Here is a 20,129-nt window from a genome sequence, read left to right on the forward strand (position 1 = left end):
CTTTTCCTCATAATGAATCCCTATGTGGATTCATTATATACTTTCATTTCTTCTGTTCATTTTGACTATCATTGGACAGTGCCAACTGTCAATTGCCATGTGTCAACTACACGCCACCGCCACTGTGCCACCCCCCCCCCCACACACACACTGGGGTACTCAGTTTATTTCTTAGATATTTTTGAAGTGTTTAGATCCTTTGGTTTCTTCATTACACACCTTCATTTCTTCTGCTCATTTTGACCCCACTGCTTTGCAGGTGGGGGTGGGAATTAGTGGCATCCCATGTGCCAACTACCTACAACCAACAAGCCATTGGGTGCTCAGTTTATATTTTAGGAATTTTTGAGGTGTTTAGACTCTTTGGTGTATAATGAATCCTCATAGGGATTCATTATGAGGAAAAGTTATTAGACACCAACGAATCTAAACATTTCAATATTCCTAAAAATTAAAAAGTGTACCTACTGCCTTGCAGAGGTGTGTGTGTGTGTGGGTGTAGTTGGCACATGGCAGTTGAATGAATCCTCATAGGGATTCATTATGAGGAAAGGTTATTAGACACCAAAGAGCCTAAACACTTGAAAAAAATCCTAGAACATAAACTAAGTAGTACCCCACTGCCTTGCAGGTGGGAGTGGGCTGTAGTTGGCACATGGTAGTTGACAGTTGGCACTGTCGAAAAGACAGTCAAAATGAATAGAAGAAATGAAGGTGTGTAATGTATACTTATAGGGATTCATTGAGGGAAAGTTATTATACACCAAAGAATCCAAACACTTGAAAAATAGTGACCACACATTTTGTTCCAAAACTCCACTTCTACAAGGGCTAGAGCTTAGCTTAAAAAAAAACAAAAAACCTGAGAATCTGGGGGAATTAATAGAAGGGAATGAATCTTGAATCAAATCAGCCGTGATTCGATTTGGACCCGAATCTAGCCAATGGACCACAGGGGTGATTTGTTTTGTCTCCAAATCACCCGAATCAGGTAGATTTGGGTACAAATCGATTTGTACCCGAATCAATTTGAACATCCCTATTATCTTTATGAGACAGATTTAGTTTTTGTGTATTTATGAGACAGATTAGCAGATTCCTGCACTGAGCAGGAGGTAGGACTACAAGACCTCCAGGGTACCTTTGAGCAATATCATTCTAAGAGGCTGGCTTGTACCCCCCCCCCCGCCCACCACAACTTCCTTTGGGGGTGGAAGCAAGCAAGACATTTTACTTGGCTTACATCTCAGAAATAGGGGTGTGCAGAAAACATGTTTAGTTCGATTCCGAACCAAACCAGACATGTTTGGTTTTATGCCCCACAAACAGGCCACCAGCTCGGCTCAAATTTGAGCCAGTCTGGGGGATTCCAAGGTTAATTTGTTTATTTTTCTTTCTCAAAAACACTCACTGCTGGGTCTGGGGGTCTCTGCCTTTTCCACCTCCCCCCCCCCCCACCACTGGCCTTCCCCCACTCTTCCAAGAGCTGTTTTGGCCCATTTTCAGTATTCCGGCCCTTCCTCCAGTGGCGGTGGCCATTCTGGAGGTCATTGAACATGTGCCCTGGCCATTTGTGTGGCCTGGGTCATGACCAGGCCATGCAAAGTGCATGTTAATTTAACTTTGCAAGGATTAAGCTGTATCAGTTTTGTGTCATTCTCTCCTTGGCTTTTTTAGAACATTTGTCTCTGTAGGTAGAGTTCTTCAATCACCTCTACAGAAGAATGCACTGAGCAGGATGGACTTCAAATACTTTTTCTTGAGAAATAAATAAAACAAGTCTTGACACATTCATATTTAGTGTGAGAAAGATCAACAGGTTGCTAACCTGTAGTTTTGGTTCTTTTAGTAGGCATCTGTCCTTTTACACCTATGGGCTTTATGCATGTGCAGAGACCATGTCAGGAACCTTCCAAACTTCTTTCTCCCCCATAGCATTTTGGCAGGAACCATGCCCCTAACCCCTATCCGCAGCTGCACCTCTCCTCATTCTTCTCAGTCTAGGAGTTTGCCATGAAGATAAGACTCCACTGAGAAGGTTGGGAGGATGTATAAAAGGTAGGATGTGCACAAACTGGTTTGGAGGCAGGGGGGTCCTTTAAGGGGCAGGGAAGGTGCTCTTACCTGCCCCATCGGGGCTCTCTCCAAAACCACTGGCGTGGGGCTGCAGCATACCTCCTTGCTGCCCCAGTCAGCGTCGTGCCGGAAGTGGCCAGCACACTGGGCTAAAGACCTGGGAAGTGGATCTTTAGCCAAAGAACGACTGAAGAACTGCTTTGCCAAAACATGCATTCTGATGTGCATGAGCATCCAGGGCATGGTGCTGAATGAAGTGATTTGGTGTAGCCCGTGCTTGACAGATGGTTTCCAGGGGTACCTCCCTATCAAAAGCCACTGATGCAGCCATGGCTCTGGTAGAGTGAGCCTTAATCGAAGGTGTAAGACTTTTTTCTGAGCTTATAGCAGAGCTCAATAGTGTACCAGTGTTTCTCAAACACTGGTCTGTGGACCAGTGCTGGTCCATGAGCTGTTGGGTACCAGTTTGCCACATGTAGAGGGGCGGGGCCTGGGATCCACAGAGCCTGGGCGAGCTCTCCAGAGCTCATTTCTAGGCAGGCAGTCCTCGTTGCTGGATAACGTTAATTTAGCTTCCTCAAATGAACATTATCCAGCAATGAGGATGCCTGGAAATGAGCTTCAGAAAGCTTCCAGTGGTGGCCCCTACTGGCCCAAAATTGTTTTGGGGGGCCTGGGGTGGGATGGGAGGTGACTCTTATATTAACTGCTGATCCAGGAAACTGCACACAAAGAATGTACTGCTCCATGACTCCAAAAACATTAAACACTGGTGTATACTATTCTCTTAGAAAGGCTTTGGGAGGAAATTTGTGATCCTTTCTGTGGGCCTTCATAAGAGATGAACAGGACGTTGGAACTTTCTCCAAGAGGTGGAACGTTGAACATCAAAGGCTAAAGCCTGGACATCTAACAAGTATAAGTGTTGTTCTACCCTGGAAGCTGGATTTGGGGGAACAAAATACAGATAAGTTGACAGGTTATAAATGATGGAACAAGGAGACTACCTTGGGTAAGAGTTGAATATCTGGCCTCAGAACCCCCTTTTCTTTATGGAAGTTAAGGTAGGGCACATCTATGCACAATGCTCTGAGTTTACTTACTCTTCAAACAGAGGTGATCACTACTAAATAGGCTACCTTCCAGGCAAGCAATAAGTCAATGGTGGCCAAGGGTTCGAAGGTTTGCTTTATCAAGTAGGAAAGCACCAGAGAGATACCAAGCCAGGGCCATAATAGGGGCATCCAGACGTAGATGCAGAAGTCCCTTCAGGAATTGCTTTAGAATTGGATTCTGGAAGCAAGAATGCCCTTGTTGAGAGGTGTGTGAGACTTGGCAGCAAGATGTATGTTTAAGGAGGAGTTCTGCATGCCTGTGTGTTTTTAAAAGAAGCATGTATGAACATATCTGTTGCATGGAAAGAGAGACTATACTGAAGTTCTGAGACTCAGCAAACTTAAGAAAACATCTCAATTTCTGACTGTAATACTTTATTGTTGCAGGCTTACAGACTGCTGTCAGGACTTCCTGAAGTTCGCAAGGGAACACACATGTATCTTCCATTATGAGAGAGGAAGAGACTAAATATCTGCATGGAGAATTTTGCCTGCAATAAGAGGCGGTTGTGTAATGGTAAGTGTATGTAGTCAGCTAGGAGTTTCAGACCTGGAAACCATGGGTGTTGAGGCCACCACAGCACATTTGTATGCAGTTTGTTCTCTCAGTATGTATCTTTATGAGTACCTTTGGTAACGGGGAACCGGTGAGGAAAGGTAAGTACATTGAAGTGCCCATGAAATTAAAAAATCATGTCCACCAAGGGCCACATCTGTTGCCATTCAAAAAAAAAACCCCATACAACTCTTATAAGATTTAGTCTGCAAATAATCTACAAGAAGTCACACCTCACCCCTACAAGGCAGATTCCCCTAGGGAATTTCTGCTCCTCTCTGCTCTGGAGCACAAGCACTGTTTGTTTGCTGCTGTCGCAAAGACATCTACTATTGGAGTTTCCCACCGTTTAAATATATGATATGTCAATTGCCATCTTGTCTAGAATTCATTCTTGTGTTATGATTTGTGATCTACTAAGAGCATTTGCCTGGAGATCGGCATGATCCTAAATGTAGATAACCTGCAGGGTGATCCCGTCTTATGCACCAAAGCCCGAGATCTGTTTATAGCTCAAGAAGAGTCCAGGAACCCATACCTCCGTGTCTGTTTATGTATGCCTTGGCAGTAGTGTTGTTGGTCTAAATCATTATTGGTAAACCTCAAAGGAGTGATAAGAATGCCTTCACCGCCTAGAATATTGTGAGCAACTCTAGATAGTTTGTGTGTCTGGAGCTTTTGGTCCCATGCCAATGTCCCTGTAGGTGCAAATTGTTTAAGTATGCACCCCAGCCCTGTTCTGATGCATTTGTGATCAGAACAAGCTTTGAGGTAAGAGGGTGAGAGGGAGCCCCTTTTGTCAAGTGATGAATATGAGTCCACCAAGTCACCGTATGTCTGACTTCTTTGGATGGATAAAGTTGCAATCCCTGGGAATCTCTTTGGAGACAGAAATTGTCCAGGAACCAACGTTGCAGAGGGCACCTCTTGAGGTGTGAGAGAGGAATAACATAGGTGACAGCTTCCATGCAGTCCAGGAGGAGTTGGAGAGTCCTTGCTGTGTGAAGTCCCTCTGAGGCTACCTGCCTGGCTAGGGTGATTCACTTTTTTGAGAGGAAGATTCGAGTCTGCCTGGAATCGAACATAAGGCTTAGAAAATGAATCTGCTTTGTAGGGGTGAGGTGTGACTTCTTGCAGATTATTTGCAGACTAGATCTTATAAGAGTTGTATGTTTTTGAATGGCAACAGATGTGGCCCTTGGTGGATCTCCTGTTATAAGCCAATTGTCTAGAAATGGGAATATCTAGATGTTGCGCTGTTGTAGATAAGCAATGACCGGTGCAATACACTTTGTGAAGACCCTGGGGGAGCAGGCAAATCCAAAGGGAAGAGATACACATCTGTGCCAACTTTGAAACACAGAAACTTCAAATGCTGGGGATGTATGGAAATGTGATAATAGGCATATTTTAGATCTAGGGAGGCAATACACATTCCCTTTTGAAGTAGAGACAAGATGGTATGAATGGCGACCATGTGAAACTGCTTGTATACGATGTAACTGTTTCGCTTCCGCAGGTCCAAAATTAGGCACAATCTCCCATCGTGTTTTGGTATGGTGAAGTATGGGGAGTAGAATCCCTCTGTAGTGTTCAGAGGACCTTCTCTATATCCTCCTTTGCAAAAGAGAACATGCTTCTTCCCACAGTAATCAATTAACCTCATTAGAGAATCCCTGTGGTAGCGAGTGGGGTGATGTCTGTAGGAATCTTCTAGATAGATATCTTCCTCTCAGGACTGAAACTATTCTCGGTACTGACCATAAACATAGCGGTTTCTCTCACAGTAACTATCGTTATCACAGTAATCCAAACAGCAGGAGTCCAGAGAAGAACTTTTGTATCTTTCTTCCCACGATAGAAATAGATGATTATAGTAATGTTCCAAGCACTCCTGTCTATCCCGATGTTTGGTGTATGTGTGCTCTCTGTCCCGGGGCTCAAGGTATTCAACTGAACCCAAGCAGGGGTTGGCAAGGCTGTCAATCCCATGGATCACAATGACCACTAGAATCAGAGTCAAGTTTGCATGGTTCAGGAGAATGAGGTCAGTCAGGGCAAAGGTCTGGCAATGCCTGGTAATCAGGTGATCCACTTTAAGGCGAGGTCGGAGGTATGAAGTTGTGATCATGCTGAGTCTCTTCGGGCTCCATGGGGTCAGAAGCAATGTTCTTTGGACTTGTTGACTGAACCTCAACCGGCATCCAAAATTGTAGAGTTGTCTCAGATTGCCAAGTCATCATCGCCGTCTTAATCTTCTCTGGGATCGTGTTCAGTTCCGAAGCCATCTCCCTCTTGTGAATTTTAGGTAAATGTTGTCCTGCTGGCAGTGGCACTAGAGATTTAGTTTTAGCTTTCTGGCAACAGATTGTCAGGATTCCCTTCTTTTTCTTTAGTGGCGGATCCTGAGAAGCTGATGGGATCAAAGATCCTTTCAGAACTGATAAGGTTGCTAATTCCAAAACTAGCAATTATGTCAGGCACATGGTCTCCTGTGGTACTGATGCAGTAGGTACACTAGGAAGATTAGGTGACTGCCTTGACACCTGAACTTGATCTCTTTCTAAAGTATGGGTTTCCAATGCATTTAGAGGGACTGGAGAAACACACAGTTGTGGATTTGGCAACTGGGAGGCTCTGAGGCTATCACAGAGGCTGCTCCCAAAGTGATGAGCGAAGCCTAGAAGCCTGGTTCATTCACATCTGCTTTGTAAATTTTAAACAGTGAGCGCAGGTTTCAACAACATGTGCCTTGCTGAGACAAAAGCACTTGCTGTGTCCATCAGACATGGGTAGTTTGGCTCCACACCATACATACTTTTAAGATGTGACTTTACCAGCCAAATAATGAAGGCAGAAATATTTCTCTCTCTGTCCCGTATGAGATAGAGACACTGATAAAAGGGGGTGGAGGGAAGAAGAAACAAACAAAGACACAAACAGTAAAGTGAAAAACTGAATAAATTAAGTGGGGGGGGGTTAGAGAAAGAGGGATAACTATTTTTTTAATCAAGAAGCTCAGAGGAATGCCTGATGAAATCAACTGAATGGCAGATGGTGAAAGACTGTGGAGAGTGAGGAGAGGCACAGTCACAAATAGGGAGTGAGGGCAGGGTTCCCACCAAACTGCTAAGAGAGAAGCAGCAGCTTGCAAGGTTCCTGATGTGGTCTCTGTACATGTGCAAAGCTCATAGGCATAAAAGACAGAGAACATGTTGAAGAACCCAGTACATCTGGAGTAGATCTTTGCCTTTGTGAAATTACTCCAATCCCCCCCACACAACAAATATTTCCTCTTACCTAGGCTTGGTGGTGTCTTGGGAATGGTGGGAGTTTTGGCAGGGATCCGGGAAACACTGGCCGGGCTTTTCTGGTTCTGTGCCATAGCAGGACGTGGAGTAGCTATCTTTGTTGAGCTTTTCATATCCAGACCCTAATGACAGAATTGGGGAAGGGTAATGTTTATTACACTGCTCAATAGCAATAGCAATAGCACTTACATTTATATACCGCTCTATAGCTGGAAGCTCTCTAAGCGGTTTACAATGATTTAGCATATTGCCCCCCAACATTCTGGGTACTCATTTTACCGACCTCGGAAGGATGGAAGGCTGAGTCAACCTTGAGCCCCTGGTCAGGATTGAACTTGTAACCTTCTGGTTACAGGGCGGCAGTTTTACCACTGCGCCACCAGGGGCTCTGAAAAGACCTGAAAAAGGAAAGGAAATTACTGAGGAAATCTCTCCTCCTTTATTTACTCATTTCCAGCCTAAGCCTCAGGATTCTAAGAAAGATTAACTCATCTCCAATTCTAGCTGCAGGACTAGGTACTAATTAAGCATCATTTACTCCCGAGTCTATGAAACCCTTCTTCTAACATTGTCCCTTCTGCCACAGTGGCAATACTGTACTCCTGGAGTAGCACTGAGGAAGTAGAAACTTTGCCGCTTACCTCCCAAGCACACAGGCTTTAGAACAGATACCCTGCCATAATATTGTTATGTAATCCAAATGATGCCCATGAGTTAAATATTTATACCAATACTACTCCAACCATGCATTTTCATGTCTCCTTTCTAAAGCATGGCATTTTGATATTTAGTTACAGACATAAATACTTGACTGTTGAATAAATATTTCACATTACATCACCCCAGCCCTTCATAGCAAATGCAGGAATGAGTGTGAGAATATTGAATTACTTCTGTCATGTGGAAAATCTAATATGCAGGCAATGCCCAGAAAACAAACATGGACATTAAAATGAGAATAAAGAAGAATTTAAGCTGAAGAGACAATGGAATGGTTCACATGATCAACATACCATGGTTTGTTTTGATCGGGAACATGTTTTGAAGTCCCCCAGGCCTGCTCCCCCCACACCCAGCTGGCACAGAGCTCGGGCACTGACATTTTGAATTGTTTAAACCATGGCTTTGCAAGCTTATTTAGAGCTGGCTGTGAGCTGTGGTTTAACTAAGGTTCACAAAGCAGAAAGTGAAGCATTTCAGTTTCATATCCTGGTTCGTGAAGGATGTTAATGACATGTGAGCTAAAGAGGGAAGGGGGTAAAGTGATTTCAAGCAACTTCCAGAACTGAACAAACCATGGTTTGTTCAGTCATCTGAATCAACCCATCATTGGTTAAAAGAAACATTTCATTTCTTCCCTGCATTACAGTATTATCCAACAGCTACATCTCAAGCAAACACATCAATATATCAAGTGCCAGTTTCCTTGGCGTTGCTCAAAATGAATTAGAGTTATTTAAATGCATTGCAAGGCAGTTTGTTAGATTTTTAGCTCTGCTATAGAAGTCCACTGGCCGACCCTCACTGAGCCTCTAAAAATGCCACAGAAACTGCAGTCAAGAGAGGTGTTCGTAGCAGGTTATTACCCAGCAAAACATATTAACACTTGTACCCTTAAGAAATAGCAAGGTAAGTACAAATTACAAAAATGGCACACAGACACCTGTGAATACACAGACCAACCTAACCAGGGAGGACTTATTCAAACAGGAGATAGATTTATTGCATCCCTCCCCACCAACGTTTTCAGCCATCCTTACCTTGGCTTTTTTGTCTTTTTTTCCTGTACTGTTGGGTCGGGATGTGATAGAAGACACACGTTTAGGGGTGAAAGCTTGTACTGAGGATTCAGTGGGGCTGGAGGGTTTTTTCAAAGGAATACAACTAACAGAGGAGTTTCGTTTGGGGGTAATGGAAGATCTACCTTTGGGGGGTTTGACAGAGGAAGGTATGGGTGTCTTAAAAACATATAAACAAAATTAAATCAAAGATTAGCATGAGAAAGAAAAAGGTAAAAATAATCCAAAGACACTGGAAGAGGGCAGTAGTTAAAATAAAGCAAGAATGACTAAAGGCTTTAAGAGGCATTAGCATACTAAGAACAAACAGAACATAACTAGAATTGGCTCCTTTTCCTACAGTGCTCTGGCATAAGAAGAGTATATTATAGCTTCACCCCAGACACCTCAACCTTAGAAAGATTAGGTACCCATATAACAGGTCTTGGAAGAATTAATCATACAAACAGTTAAATATAAATATACTTCCCAATGTCATATTCATCTCCATGGTGTTGGCAATTACCATGAGACAGAATTCTGGAAGATGTTATGACTGCTCCATCATCCCTTTTATCTTGCAATACACACTCAGAAGAATAGCTAGAGGTCTCTCTTACATACTCTCATAAGCCCATGGGAATCACTGGTGGCACATATGGGTGTCTCAACAGGTTTCTACCTCAAATTTTGTTTCAAAAGCACACTCTGGCAAGCTACTCCAATATTATCACAGAAGGATCATTGAACTGCCACCACCAATAACCAGAATAAGGATGGTTCAAGGGATAACATGACATAAATAATTCGTTAATATGAAAAGGCCAGACAAGGGAATGCAGTTATGTAATTTTAGAACCCCAGAAACAAAAGGTTTGGGAGGAAAAGCCTTAGACATTTGGGCTTATACAAAAAGAGTACGGCTCTTTCAGTCATGGGCCTTGCCCAGGCAAGTCTGGGGGCAGCTGTCAATTCTACCCTTCTTTTCAGGCTTCCAATGGGGCCCTTATCCATTCTGTGGCTTGCCTTAGGCAATATTCCTGGTTATGTGAGGAAGAAGTGAAGGACCATTGGAAAGTCCACATTATGGAACAAGGCATTTTTCCTACAGTTCATTAATTTTGTACAATATAACATTACTGAAGCAGAGACAAAGGCTTTCATTCACAATATCCTAAATTATTTTTGGTTTGCTTGTTTTTGTTTTAAATATATCTTCTCAGTCCAACCCTTAGTGGGTACACTTTAAAATATACAAGAAAATCAGGCTTACATTAAAATCTCACACCTCTAAAAACAAACGCTTTACAGGGCCAAATTAGATATTAAATGTGTCACTGTCTAGCTAGCTGAATGCTTATTTTTTACTTTTAAGCAACCCAGGGAACAGATTGGGATCATGGCATGGAGAAAGGGACTGTTTAACCCCCTAACACTATGCTTTCTCCCACCACCAATATTCTCTCAAAAGGTGCTACAGGCCCCCAAATCTTCCAGGGGAGGGATTTTCAGCCGAAATAGAGCACAGAGAAAAGGGTAAAACTTCCTCTACCTCCACATTATGGTCCCAATCAAGACCAGCATGGTTGCCATTCTCAAGTAAAAATAAGCCTGCAACTATATGAGTACATATTGAATATATTATCTAATTTGGTTCTTAGAGATACTCAAGCTTGAACAAACCTCTAAGCAAAAGGGTTTTCAAGTCCCACACCAACACGTTTTAATTCTAAGACAGAAAAAAGCAGAGAGAGGAGGAAGTGTATCCACAATATATTTGTCACCTTACCTTTGGTTTTGCATCATCAGCCCCAGTTCCATTTTTGTCTTTGCTGCTGTCAATACGAGCTGGTAAGAAAGGAGAGTTACAGTTACACTTTGTTTTACAGGGTGCATAGCAGGATTGAAAAATATATTCTGAGGATGGCAAGCCATGTAGACTTCACCATGCAGTTTTACATAAACAGTAATAGGAAAACTTAAATTCTTATGGAACTATACTGCTTTGTAAACTTGCTCCTGCTCCCTTTCATGCTAAGCTTTAATGCAAAAAACCAACATGTCATGCATGCCCCAAGTCATCTGAAAAAGAATCAAACAAAAACTCGAAAATCTAAGCAGCTGCACTGGGAGAGACAAAATATTATGTGTTCTCAACCCAATTGGTACCATTGCTGGCAGCTCATCCAAGTTGTGTGTGTGAAGCTCTGTTTGCAGTGTGAGTCAGGAACTGGCAAGACTACTGTGGTATTTAACTCCCAAAACAGAAGATCACATTAATGGCCACTTGCAGTTTCTACACACAGAAATACAAGAACCTCACTGCCGTGGGAGTCTGCATTCAATTCCCAGAAAAAGGAGCAACACAGTAACAGGTAATCTAGTTCCATTTGAATTGACTCTCTTTGCTATAAGGAGTGTGCAACCAAAAGTATCACAAAGCACTTATTAGGGGTTTAAAAAAAGGCATTGAGAATTTGAAAAAAATGCATCAAGCTGTTTCAAAAGCATGCATATTACCCTCCAAGGGAATGTTGCTATTGCTTTCTCTCTCATATTCTGGGACCAATGAGTGTCATTTGATTCCCTTGACTCACTGAGAGCTTGTTTAAAACAGATTCATGAAGTTACTATCTAAGGGTTGCAATTCTGAGAACTGCTGAATATAAAAAGATATCATGTAATAAAAAGCCAAACACTGCTATTGACTATTCTTATAAGTCAATGTGTAATATATGTGAAAATAATCCTGCTGCTGTTTATTTGGGAGTGCAATCCAGCCCAGGTTAAGCATTTTCAGACCCATTTATTTTAATGGGAGAGAACAGTACACATGGTTAACTCTCCCACAGAAATCAAGTAGACAAAGTACTGAACTGCTTGGACTGTACACATGATTAATTATCTGAATAAATGTCTGATTTTGTCAGTGGTTGTTGTTTCTTTTTCAGTTCAGCATCTGATTTGCCCCCTGATTAAAGGCAAGGAAAAGTTGTGCCGTCAAGTCCGTGCCGATTCCTGGCGACCACAGAGCCATGTGGTTTTCTTGGTAGAATACAGGAGTGGTTTACCATTGCCTTCTAACATAATCACATATTGCATTCAGGATTATCATCTCAGAATAAAGCTGCAAGAATATGCCAACCAGCTAAACCTGAACATTCTTCCAAGATGTAAAATAGAATTATCTTACCCAGTAGAATTCATCACTCAAAAATATATTGAGAAGCCATTTTCATCAGGGAAAACAAAACCTTAGGACTTTATTTATTTCCAGATATCTAGAGCTGAACTGCTGTTTTCATATTCTTAGTCTTCCATGATTCACTATCACTTTTGCACCCTCCCACACTAAGCAAAAGTCTAAGCTCACAGTTCTAGAACAGTGAGACAAGCTTCCCTAATAAGGGCAGGCTATTGGTAGGGGAGGCAATATTTAACCAACATGACTTATCATATTGGTTAGTTGTGCAATGTAAAAGATACACCATCAGGGTCTGCTCCTGCCCCCTCGCCCATATGGAAAGTGTGACTTCCTCCGCTCTTATTAACTAGTGGGCGGGAGGGGGCAGAACAGTGAGAAGGGTGAGTGAGAGGAAGAAGAGGCATACTTATTACACTGAAAAAAACCCAGAGAGTTACATGACTATGCAGTTTAACACTGGAACTAACCAACACTTCAAGGCCTCAAAGGTTTCTCAATTCACATCTTTATCACAGCCTTAAGTCAACAATCCAGTAGCCTTTATTTACTCTGTCAGACACCAAGAATGGAAAATGGACATAGCCTTTGTCAGAATGACTAGTGACAACTTTTATAGAAAAGGCTAGCTTGATGAATAGCCACTGTTAATGCATCATTCTAACCCTAGGCTCTAAAGGTGGCACAACACACACCTCAAAGTTAAAAACAAAGCTTTCCACAAACAACTAAACAAAGAGATGTGGGGTTTTGTGTGAGGTAGAGAAGGGTGTGTCTTTGGAAGAAGTTTTAAAGAGTCACAACTGTTTCAAGGCAATATATGGAACTAGGGCTATTTTACAGAAAAGAGAGTTGCTTACCTGTAACTGTTGTACTTTGGTATTCTGTGCAGTCACATATTTGCAATTGTGCCTGCACAGATAATTCAGAACCTTCTAGATGCTCTGAGGCAAAGGAGGCATTCACCCATTACATACAAATTAAGAGGCAGAACCAGCACTATTCACTCTATCCCTTCTTAACATTGCAAGATTTTTCATTTTAACTTTTACATGTACTGCCTTGAGGGTTTTTGTTGGGCAAAAAAAAAAAGAGCAAGTCTGAAATATTCCTATGGAGGAAAAAGTGATTGGTATGTAGGACTGCACAGAATACCACTTGAAGAAGAATGGTTACATTTGTTTTCTTCATGGTCTCTGTGCAGTCCCACATAAGGAAGACTAACAACAGGTTTAATTGAAGAGAGGTGTAGGAGTAGTTTTTTAAAAACCCACACACAAACACACAACTGAATAATGTTCCCTACAACTACAGCCTCTTTTGACTAGTGGGTCTATAATATAGTGTAAAGATTGGGGTGGAAGATCATTATTCTGAGACAGTCTGTCTGGCACAAGTTGTTGGTTTAATACTAGGGGATCCAGATTCAAAACTTCATTCGGCCATGAAGCTCATTGGATACCTTGGGTCAGTCATTATCCCTCAGCCTAACCTACCTCACAAGGTTGCTGTGATGATAAAAATGGGTGGAAGCACAACCATATACAGTGAGCTCCTTGAAGGAAGAGTGGGATAAGTATGTAACACCCACCACTACCACCATACACAATCAGAAAGGCTAAAGCTCTTGAGAAAGCAAACCAGAAGGACTGGCTCTAGTTGGGGACAGAAATGATAAAAATGACTATTCAGTCTGTAACACACACAGTCTTCATTATTCCTTCTAGAAAAAGTCTGGGGAAATACTCGTCGTTTCTTTCCCTGCCTTCCCAAAAACTATGATAAATTGGGCAGTCTTCCCAAGTCTTTGGTTCCATTAAAAAAGTAGTCAACGGCTCAATGAAGCTCCAATGTGTAGAGAATCCTACGGTATCCAAATAAGACTGCTGTTTATTAAAGAATTCAAGTGACACAAATGATTTAGTTTGAATTTTCATCCATGTTTTTACCTTTTCATACAAATTTGATGAAAGCAAAGCTTTATCTTTATAAAAGCTCAGATTAAGCATCAAGTAATCAACCCTGCAAATGAATTCAAGGCAACAAGTAGTAATGAATTTACTAAAGTAAATTCAGCAGGCAACTAGCTTTTATTTGCTCAATGGTTTACCATTTATTCAACAAGGACCATGGTCAAACTCCAAACAGATATCAGCTGCTTCAGTGAAGAATATGCGTTTGCTAGCTCCTTCAGAAACCCCTTCATTTTTTCAAATAAGAAAAATAAACTTCAATGAATAGGTTGGTGGAAGAGCAATATCTTTGCCAAATGGATCTTTAACAATCTTAGGATGAATACAGAACTCTTAAGATGCAGAAGGTATTTTATCATCAGTTCTATGGAGCAGTCCATCTTCCTCTCAAGCTCAGTGTCAATATTGCCTTGTATTTTGTAAGACAGCATCAGACTTTTTTTTGTTGATCAAGGATGCTGATGATAGTCTGGGCCTTCATGCCCCAAAGTACTGAGTTGTCACTTATTTGAACAGTATCTTCTCCTCTTCCCAAGAAAAATAATTCCAGAGTGTTAGACTCCATGACTATGCCTTGAATTAACAGTGTACCAGATAAAGCAAGGCCTGTTGAGGTCTACCAATAAAAACTTAATTTGTCCTAGGGCTTTCCTCAGCACCATGGACAACATGAGAATTTGTGGCAATGCAAAGATCAAGATTTGTGACAAGTAAATCACAAATACATCTCCAAAGATGAGTACCATATTCCTCCTCTGTTGCAGAACGGCATGTATTTCAAATTTTGTTCTGTCAGGAACAAGTTGATATCTCACATAGAGTGTCCATTTATGCCATCTGATTGCCATTGTGTGTCACATACATGGACATTTGCATCACTCCTTTTTAAACAAATGAAGCCCTTATAATTATAACTTCTAATCACAGCCTGTAAGTATATTCCTCTCTGTTTCTTGAGAAATAACTTTGTCCATTACTATCAGAATTGTCAGTTTTATCTGCGGAAGCGATATACAAGTCCTTTTTTTAACAGCATACCCCAGTTGTTCTGAGCAGTTATATCTGGAATTACTTTTGACAGACTGTTGGGATCTTATAACGTGGTGAAGTATTGTTTTCTGGCTAACAAGACTAGAATAAGAAATGATGAGAAGTGAGATATGGGGTTGGATTGAATTAAATTTATTATAATGCATGGATTATGTAATGTTTTATGTAATGGATGAACTCGGGTGTTATGGATCTGTTTTATGTTTCAACAGTTTATTACTCTATTTGACCAAGTTCGCTTTTATGTAAAGCTTTTGTACTTTGTATTTTGCTGGTCAAATGACCGTAACAATAAAGATTTAAAGATTTGATTACTATCAGAACACAATGTCCCAAAGGGTCAGTTTGAGGGCCCATTAAACTTCTCAGCTACCATAAGCTGAAGTGATAAGGTTAATGCATAATACTATAGGCCAGGGGTGTCAAACTGTGGCCCTCCAGCTGTTGTTGGCCTACAACTCCCAACATCCCCAATAACAATGTCCAGTAGCCAAGGATGATGGGAGTTGTAGGCCAACATCTGCAGAAGGGCCACAGTTTGACATCCCTGCTATAGGCCTTTGGTCATGTGATCTCTACAATGAATACACAAGTCTACGACAAGCTGATCTGATGCTAGAGGAATCACTTGTGCCTAGTTCAGATGGATTGCATCCCTTCTTCCTGAACTCTTCAAATGTTTTCCTTTTCAATGGCTCAACAAAGATTTTTAAATATTAATTCGAATCTACAAGCTGATCATTCCCAGCCCTTCCTCATTACAGACTGAAGCTGCTACGCTATCAGACTATGTTGTGAGATCACCTGTCTCAGTCAATTTGTGAGATGATTTTCAGCACAATCAGGTTGAGAGATTAAAGCCTGGATGGCTTTAAGAGGAGCTTAGACAAATTCATGGATGACAAATCAATCAATGGCAACTAGTCCGATGGCTATAGGCCACCTCCAGCCTCAGAGGCAAGATGCCTCTGAATACCAGTTGCAGAGGGAGCAACAGCAGGGGAGAGGGCACACCTTCATCTCTTGCCTGTAGGCTTCCCAGAGGCATCTGGTGGGTCACTGTAGGAAACAAAATGCTGGACTAGATGTATTTGGGTCTGATCCAGCAGGACTGTTCTTATGTCCTTATGCAGAAATTATATAGGATTATTACTTGGATTCTTCTGAGACTTGGATCTCTTCTACTTACGACTAGGATCTAAGCAGTTGAGTTTTGTGGTGTTTGGGGTTTGCTCTTATACTTTAGTTCCAATCCTTCTTTAATGATGGAGGAGAGGTCTATCAACAGCTACTAGCCAGAGGGCTGTGGGCCACCTCCAGCCTCAAAGGCAGATGCCTTTGAGAACCAGTTGCAGGGGAGTAACAGCAGGAGAGAGCGCATGCCCTCAACTCCTGGCTGTGGCTTCCAGCGGCATCTGGTGGGCCACTGTGCAAAACAGGATGCTGGACTAGATGGGCCTTGGGCCTGATCCAGTAGGGTTGTTCTTATGTTCTTAATGTTCACAGAAGGACCATCTTCTCTTACACAATGGAGTTCTCTGCCCTAAAATTCCTTCAGATAAATCAAAATTGATCTGGCAAACTGTCAGTGGGTATAGTCACAGTCTTTTCCAACAGTACTTTGAGATGATGTAGTGTCTCTAAAAGCTCTCTTCGTAAAAATGTTGAGGGGATTCAAGAGCATGACTCTCTCAGGGCCATGTTAGATGACAACCACCACACACATTAGACAAGATCTTCTAAAGAGATGGTACCTTTATAGCCAGCCTTGTGAGCCATTCATAGTTGGCTGTATTCACTGACCCCAGTTAAAACTAAGGGTATCCTTTGAGAAGCGATTTTAAATACTCAAAAAGAAGACTCCTACAATTCCTGAAACAAAGGGGGAAATAGCGTTCAAGCTGTTCACACCTCATGTGTGAGATCCAAAAAGGCCCAAGTCATTTGAGTGGGGTGAGGAAGAACAAGTGCCTCCTTACCTCAGAGTTTCCCAAAGGTTCAAACTATAATATTTATTATGAGATGATTTATGAAATGCTTTGCTTCTTTGGGAAAAGACACATATGAGACTACAGGGACACCATGAAGAAAAGGGATGCTTTAAAATAAGGCATCTATTTTTTTAAACATGCAACCCCTCAAAAGACTAGAATAACTAGAGATGTTCAAATGTGTGTGGAATTTCATAAAGGAAGCAAGAGATTGTTTGAAATGAAAGCTGCATGTTCGTAAACAAGGTAACCTGCCTCTGTTATGGGCCAGCCCATTGCTAAGAATCTTCTATTATCTGAAGGCAATCACAGCAGCTTTTTGGTGTTGTGCATCCCTGCACCATTAATTTGAATGAGAAAAGAACATGGCAGAGCAAAACCCTTTTGGAGTTTTCGTATGTGCAACTTAAATGGACTTTTGATCCTCCAAATGCACTATCTGTGGCACCTACTGTATGAACGTTAATGATGAATAGGTGAGAAACTGAATGAACATTAAAGGATTGGGAGCTAGGGATGTGCACAAATTGCAATTTACAGCACATCCCTGCCACCTTTAAACTGGAGGAGAGCACTCCTCCGCCACTTGGCACCACTTCTTGTCTCAGTGGTGCTCCCCCTAGCTATCACTGACAACACTCTTCCCCAGCTGCCCTCACGCACCACATGCGTGGAGACTACGTGCATGCTGGTGTCGTGCAAAGGCAGCTGGCACACAATGATAGCTGGGGGAGCGCCGCTGATACAGGAAATGGTGGCAAGTGACGGAGGAGCAAATATGCACCTGCTTTCCTCCATTTTAAAGGTGCCAGGGATATGCTGCAATTGGGAGCCAACTCAGGCTCACTCTTTTGCTGTTTTCAAATGGTATTTGGAGACTTTTTTTTGGCAAGGCCCTGTCATGATGCTTTATCAATAAAGCTAAATTTTGTTTTTAGTCTACTGATTTTATACAGATGGACCTCATTACTAAAGGATTGGCAATGGAGTAAATCTCAGTATACATGGTTTACAAAAGGGTTAAAATCCACATATCTGCAGTTCCTAGGTGGCTACCAGTTTGTTGAAAGGAGTCATTTTGTGCCTCTTGTTTTAAAAAATCATAATTCTGTGATTTTTCACGGTAAGTTGGCCAAACTGGGGCTTTGTGGGGGAGGGAGGCAATCCTGGACAACTGAAGACCTAGAAAGCATGATACGTTACTTCCTCTCTCTTATTTGGCATTTCAAAGCATTTTCTTTGCCCTCCAGGAACCTAACTCCCCCCAGTTCCCATTGACTTCAGGTCTCATTATCCACAATTCGATTATCAGTGGTTGTAGCAGAGAAAGGGACCCCCGTGGATAATGAGGTCCACCTGTACTGGTTTTATTGTATAATGATATTGCTTTTAATGTTTGACACATACCACAATGGTCTCTGACAGCCATCACGTAAGTTAGAGAACAGGAATGCATGAAGAGAATCAAGGTTTTGAAGGATAATGATCTCATAAAACTAGGTTCCAATCAAGGAAATCAATCAATTATACTTAACTGCCTAAGAATCATCTATAAAAGCAAACAAAAAAAGAGAAATCCCACAAAATATAAATTGAGATGGGGATTGATGAGAAGCAATAGCAGCATCCATGCAACATAAGCATGCAGCCAATAGCTGAACAGAATTGCATTTGTTCCAGACATCTAAACATATAAGGAAGCAAAGGGTTTAAAGCAGAGGCACATGAGCGTTTGTTTCCAATCAGTTCCTCTGGTAAATTTCAAAGCAGCAGGTTTCAGGGAGAGGTGTGCAAGCTCACTAGTAGTTTTAGCAACTTTGACTTCTTTAAGCAGGACAACCGAGCCACACGCGCACACACCTTTCATAAGTGGCAACCGACTGCTGTGTTTCTCTGATGTATAACTGGAAACTTTCTTTCGCTGAGCTTTTTGTAGTTCTGAGATCTGCACAGTATCAACTTTGTCCCCTTCCAGGGGAGTGTCATCCTCCAGAAGCTTGTCTGCTGCTAGTATAGATTCTAAGACTCTTCTCTCCTTTAGGACATTAGCTTGAACTTCAACTTGATAAAAATACTCTGAGGGGTCTGACTCCACAACCATTGCACACCTTTCTTCTTCAGATAAGAACGGCCCTCTCTCATCAAGACTGTCTTGCTGAGCTGTCTCATCAGTGTCCCTGTCTTCATCTTTTCCCTGTCCAAAGGCATCTTCTTTCACAACACTTTTAAAGTAGAGGGAGCCATCAGCCATCATTTCCACAGGCTGTTGATCAAACTCAGCAGGGAACTTCTCGTGGAAGTCTGATTCCACTCTTTTAGATTCATCAGCTGCTGATCCAAATCCTGCACCTACTTTTTTAGTTGCTGACATAGTATGCATTCCAGTGTCCACTTTGTCAACGAGGTCCTGAACGACAGCCTCTTCCTGGTCTTTCTCAGCTACACAAAATTCCATGTACCCAACTGGCATCTTCAGCATGGTAGATATGCAAGATGGCTCCATGCTATCTGCCCTTTTGGTTTTGTCTGTCTGTACAGACTCTTTTTCATGGCACAATAATACAGACATTGGTTTAAGATCCCCAGTCTGGGAATGATCTGCCACAAAAGGAGGAAAGTTCCAGGAAATTGGAGGGTTCCAGGAAATGGCAATCTATGTGAGTGTGACAGGCTCCCAGCTAAGACCATTAGTTAAATTTCATGTCTAGCTTATAGTTACCCCATATGCAACAAACATGCTCCTGAATTCTTGATCCCACTTTCCCCAACAGCACTGCAGACTTAATGCCATTTCCATATACCTCAATAGAAGTTAAGTATAGCAAAGAATTAGCTTGTGTGTCAATACAGATTTATTTTTGAATGTTTACGAACAGGTAATTATAGCCATTTGATGGAGAATTCTTAAGTAAGCAAGAGTGAGTGCTATAGCACCACTATCTGAGACCAACTCTTCTTTGACAAAAAAAGCTTTGTCCCACCTAGTGACCTTAAAAGCTTAATCTGATGAGGTTGAAACTGCTACCTGCTCCACTTCTCAAATTGGAGGCAAGATACTGAAGGATTTATCTTACTTT

General features: G+C 41.8%; 1 protein-coding gene across 13 annotated transcripts in view; it reads right to left on the bottom strand.

The window, feature by feature from the left end:
- Nucleotides 1-20,129, bottom strand: part of LOC128330410 (microtubule-associated protein tau-like) — a 167,752-nt gene that overhangs the window by 61,084 nt on the left and 86,539 nt on the right. For all 13 annotated transcript variants that reach the window (XM_053263264.1, XM_053263270.1, XM_053263263.1 and 10 more), the window contains 2 exons: nt 10,626-10,684; nt 7,048-7,180 (listed from right to left, as the gene is read on the bottom strand). In XM_053263264.1, the coding sequence (XP_053119239.1) occupies nt 7,048-7,180; nt 10,626-10,684 (192 nt within the window). The remainder of the gene's footprint in view (nt 1-7,047; nt 7,181-10,625; nt 10,685-20,129) is intronic.

The sequence above is a fragment of the Hemicordylus capensis genome, chromosome 6 (assembly GCF_027244095.1).
Source record: "Hemicordylus capensis ecotype Gifberg chromosome 6, rHemCap1.1.pri, whole genome shotgun sequence".
NCBI classification, from domain to species: Eukaryota; Metazoa; Chordata; class Lepidosauria; order Squamata; family Cordylidae; genus Hemicordylus; species Hemicordylus capensis.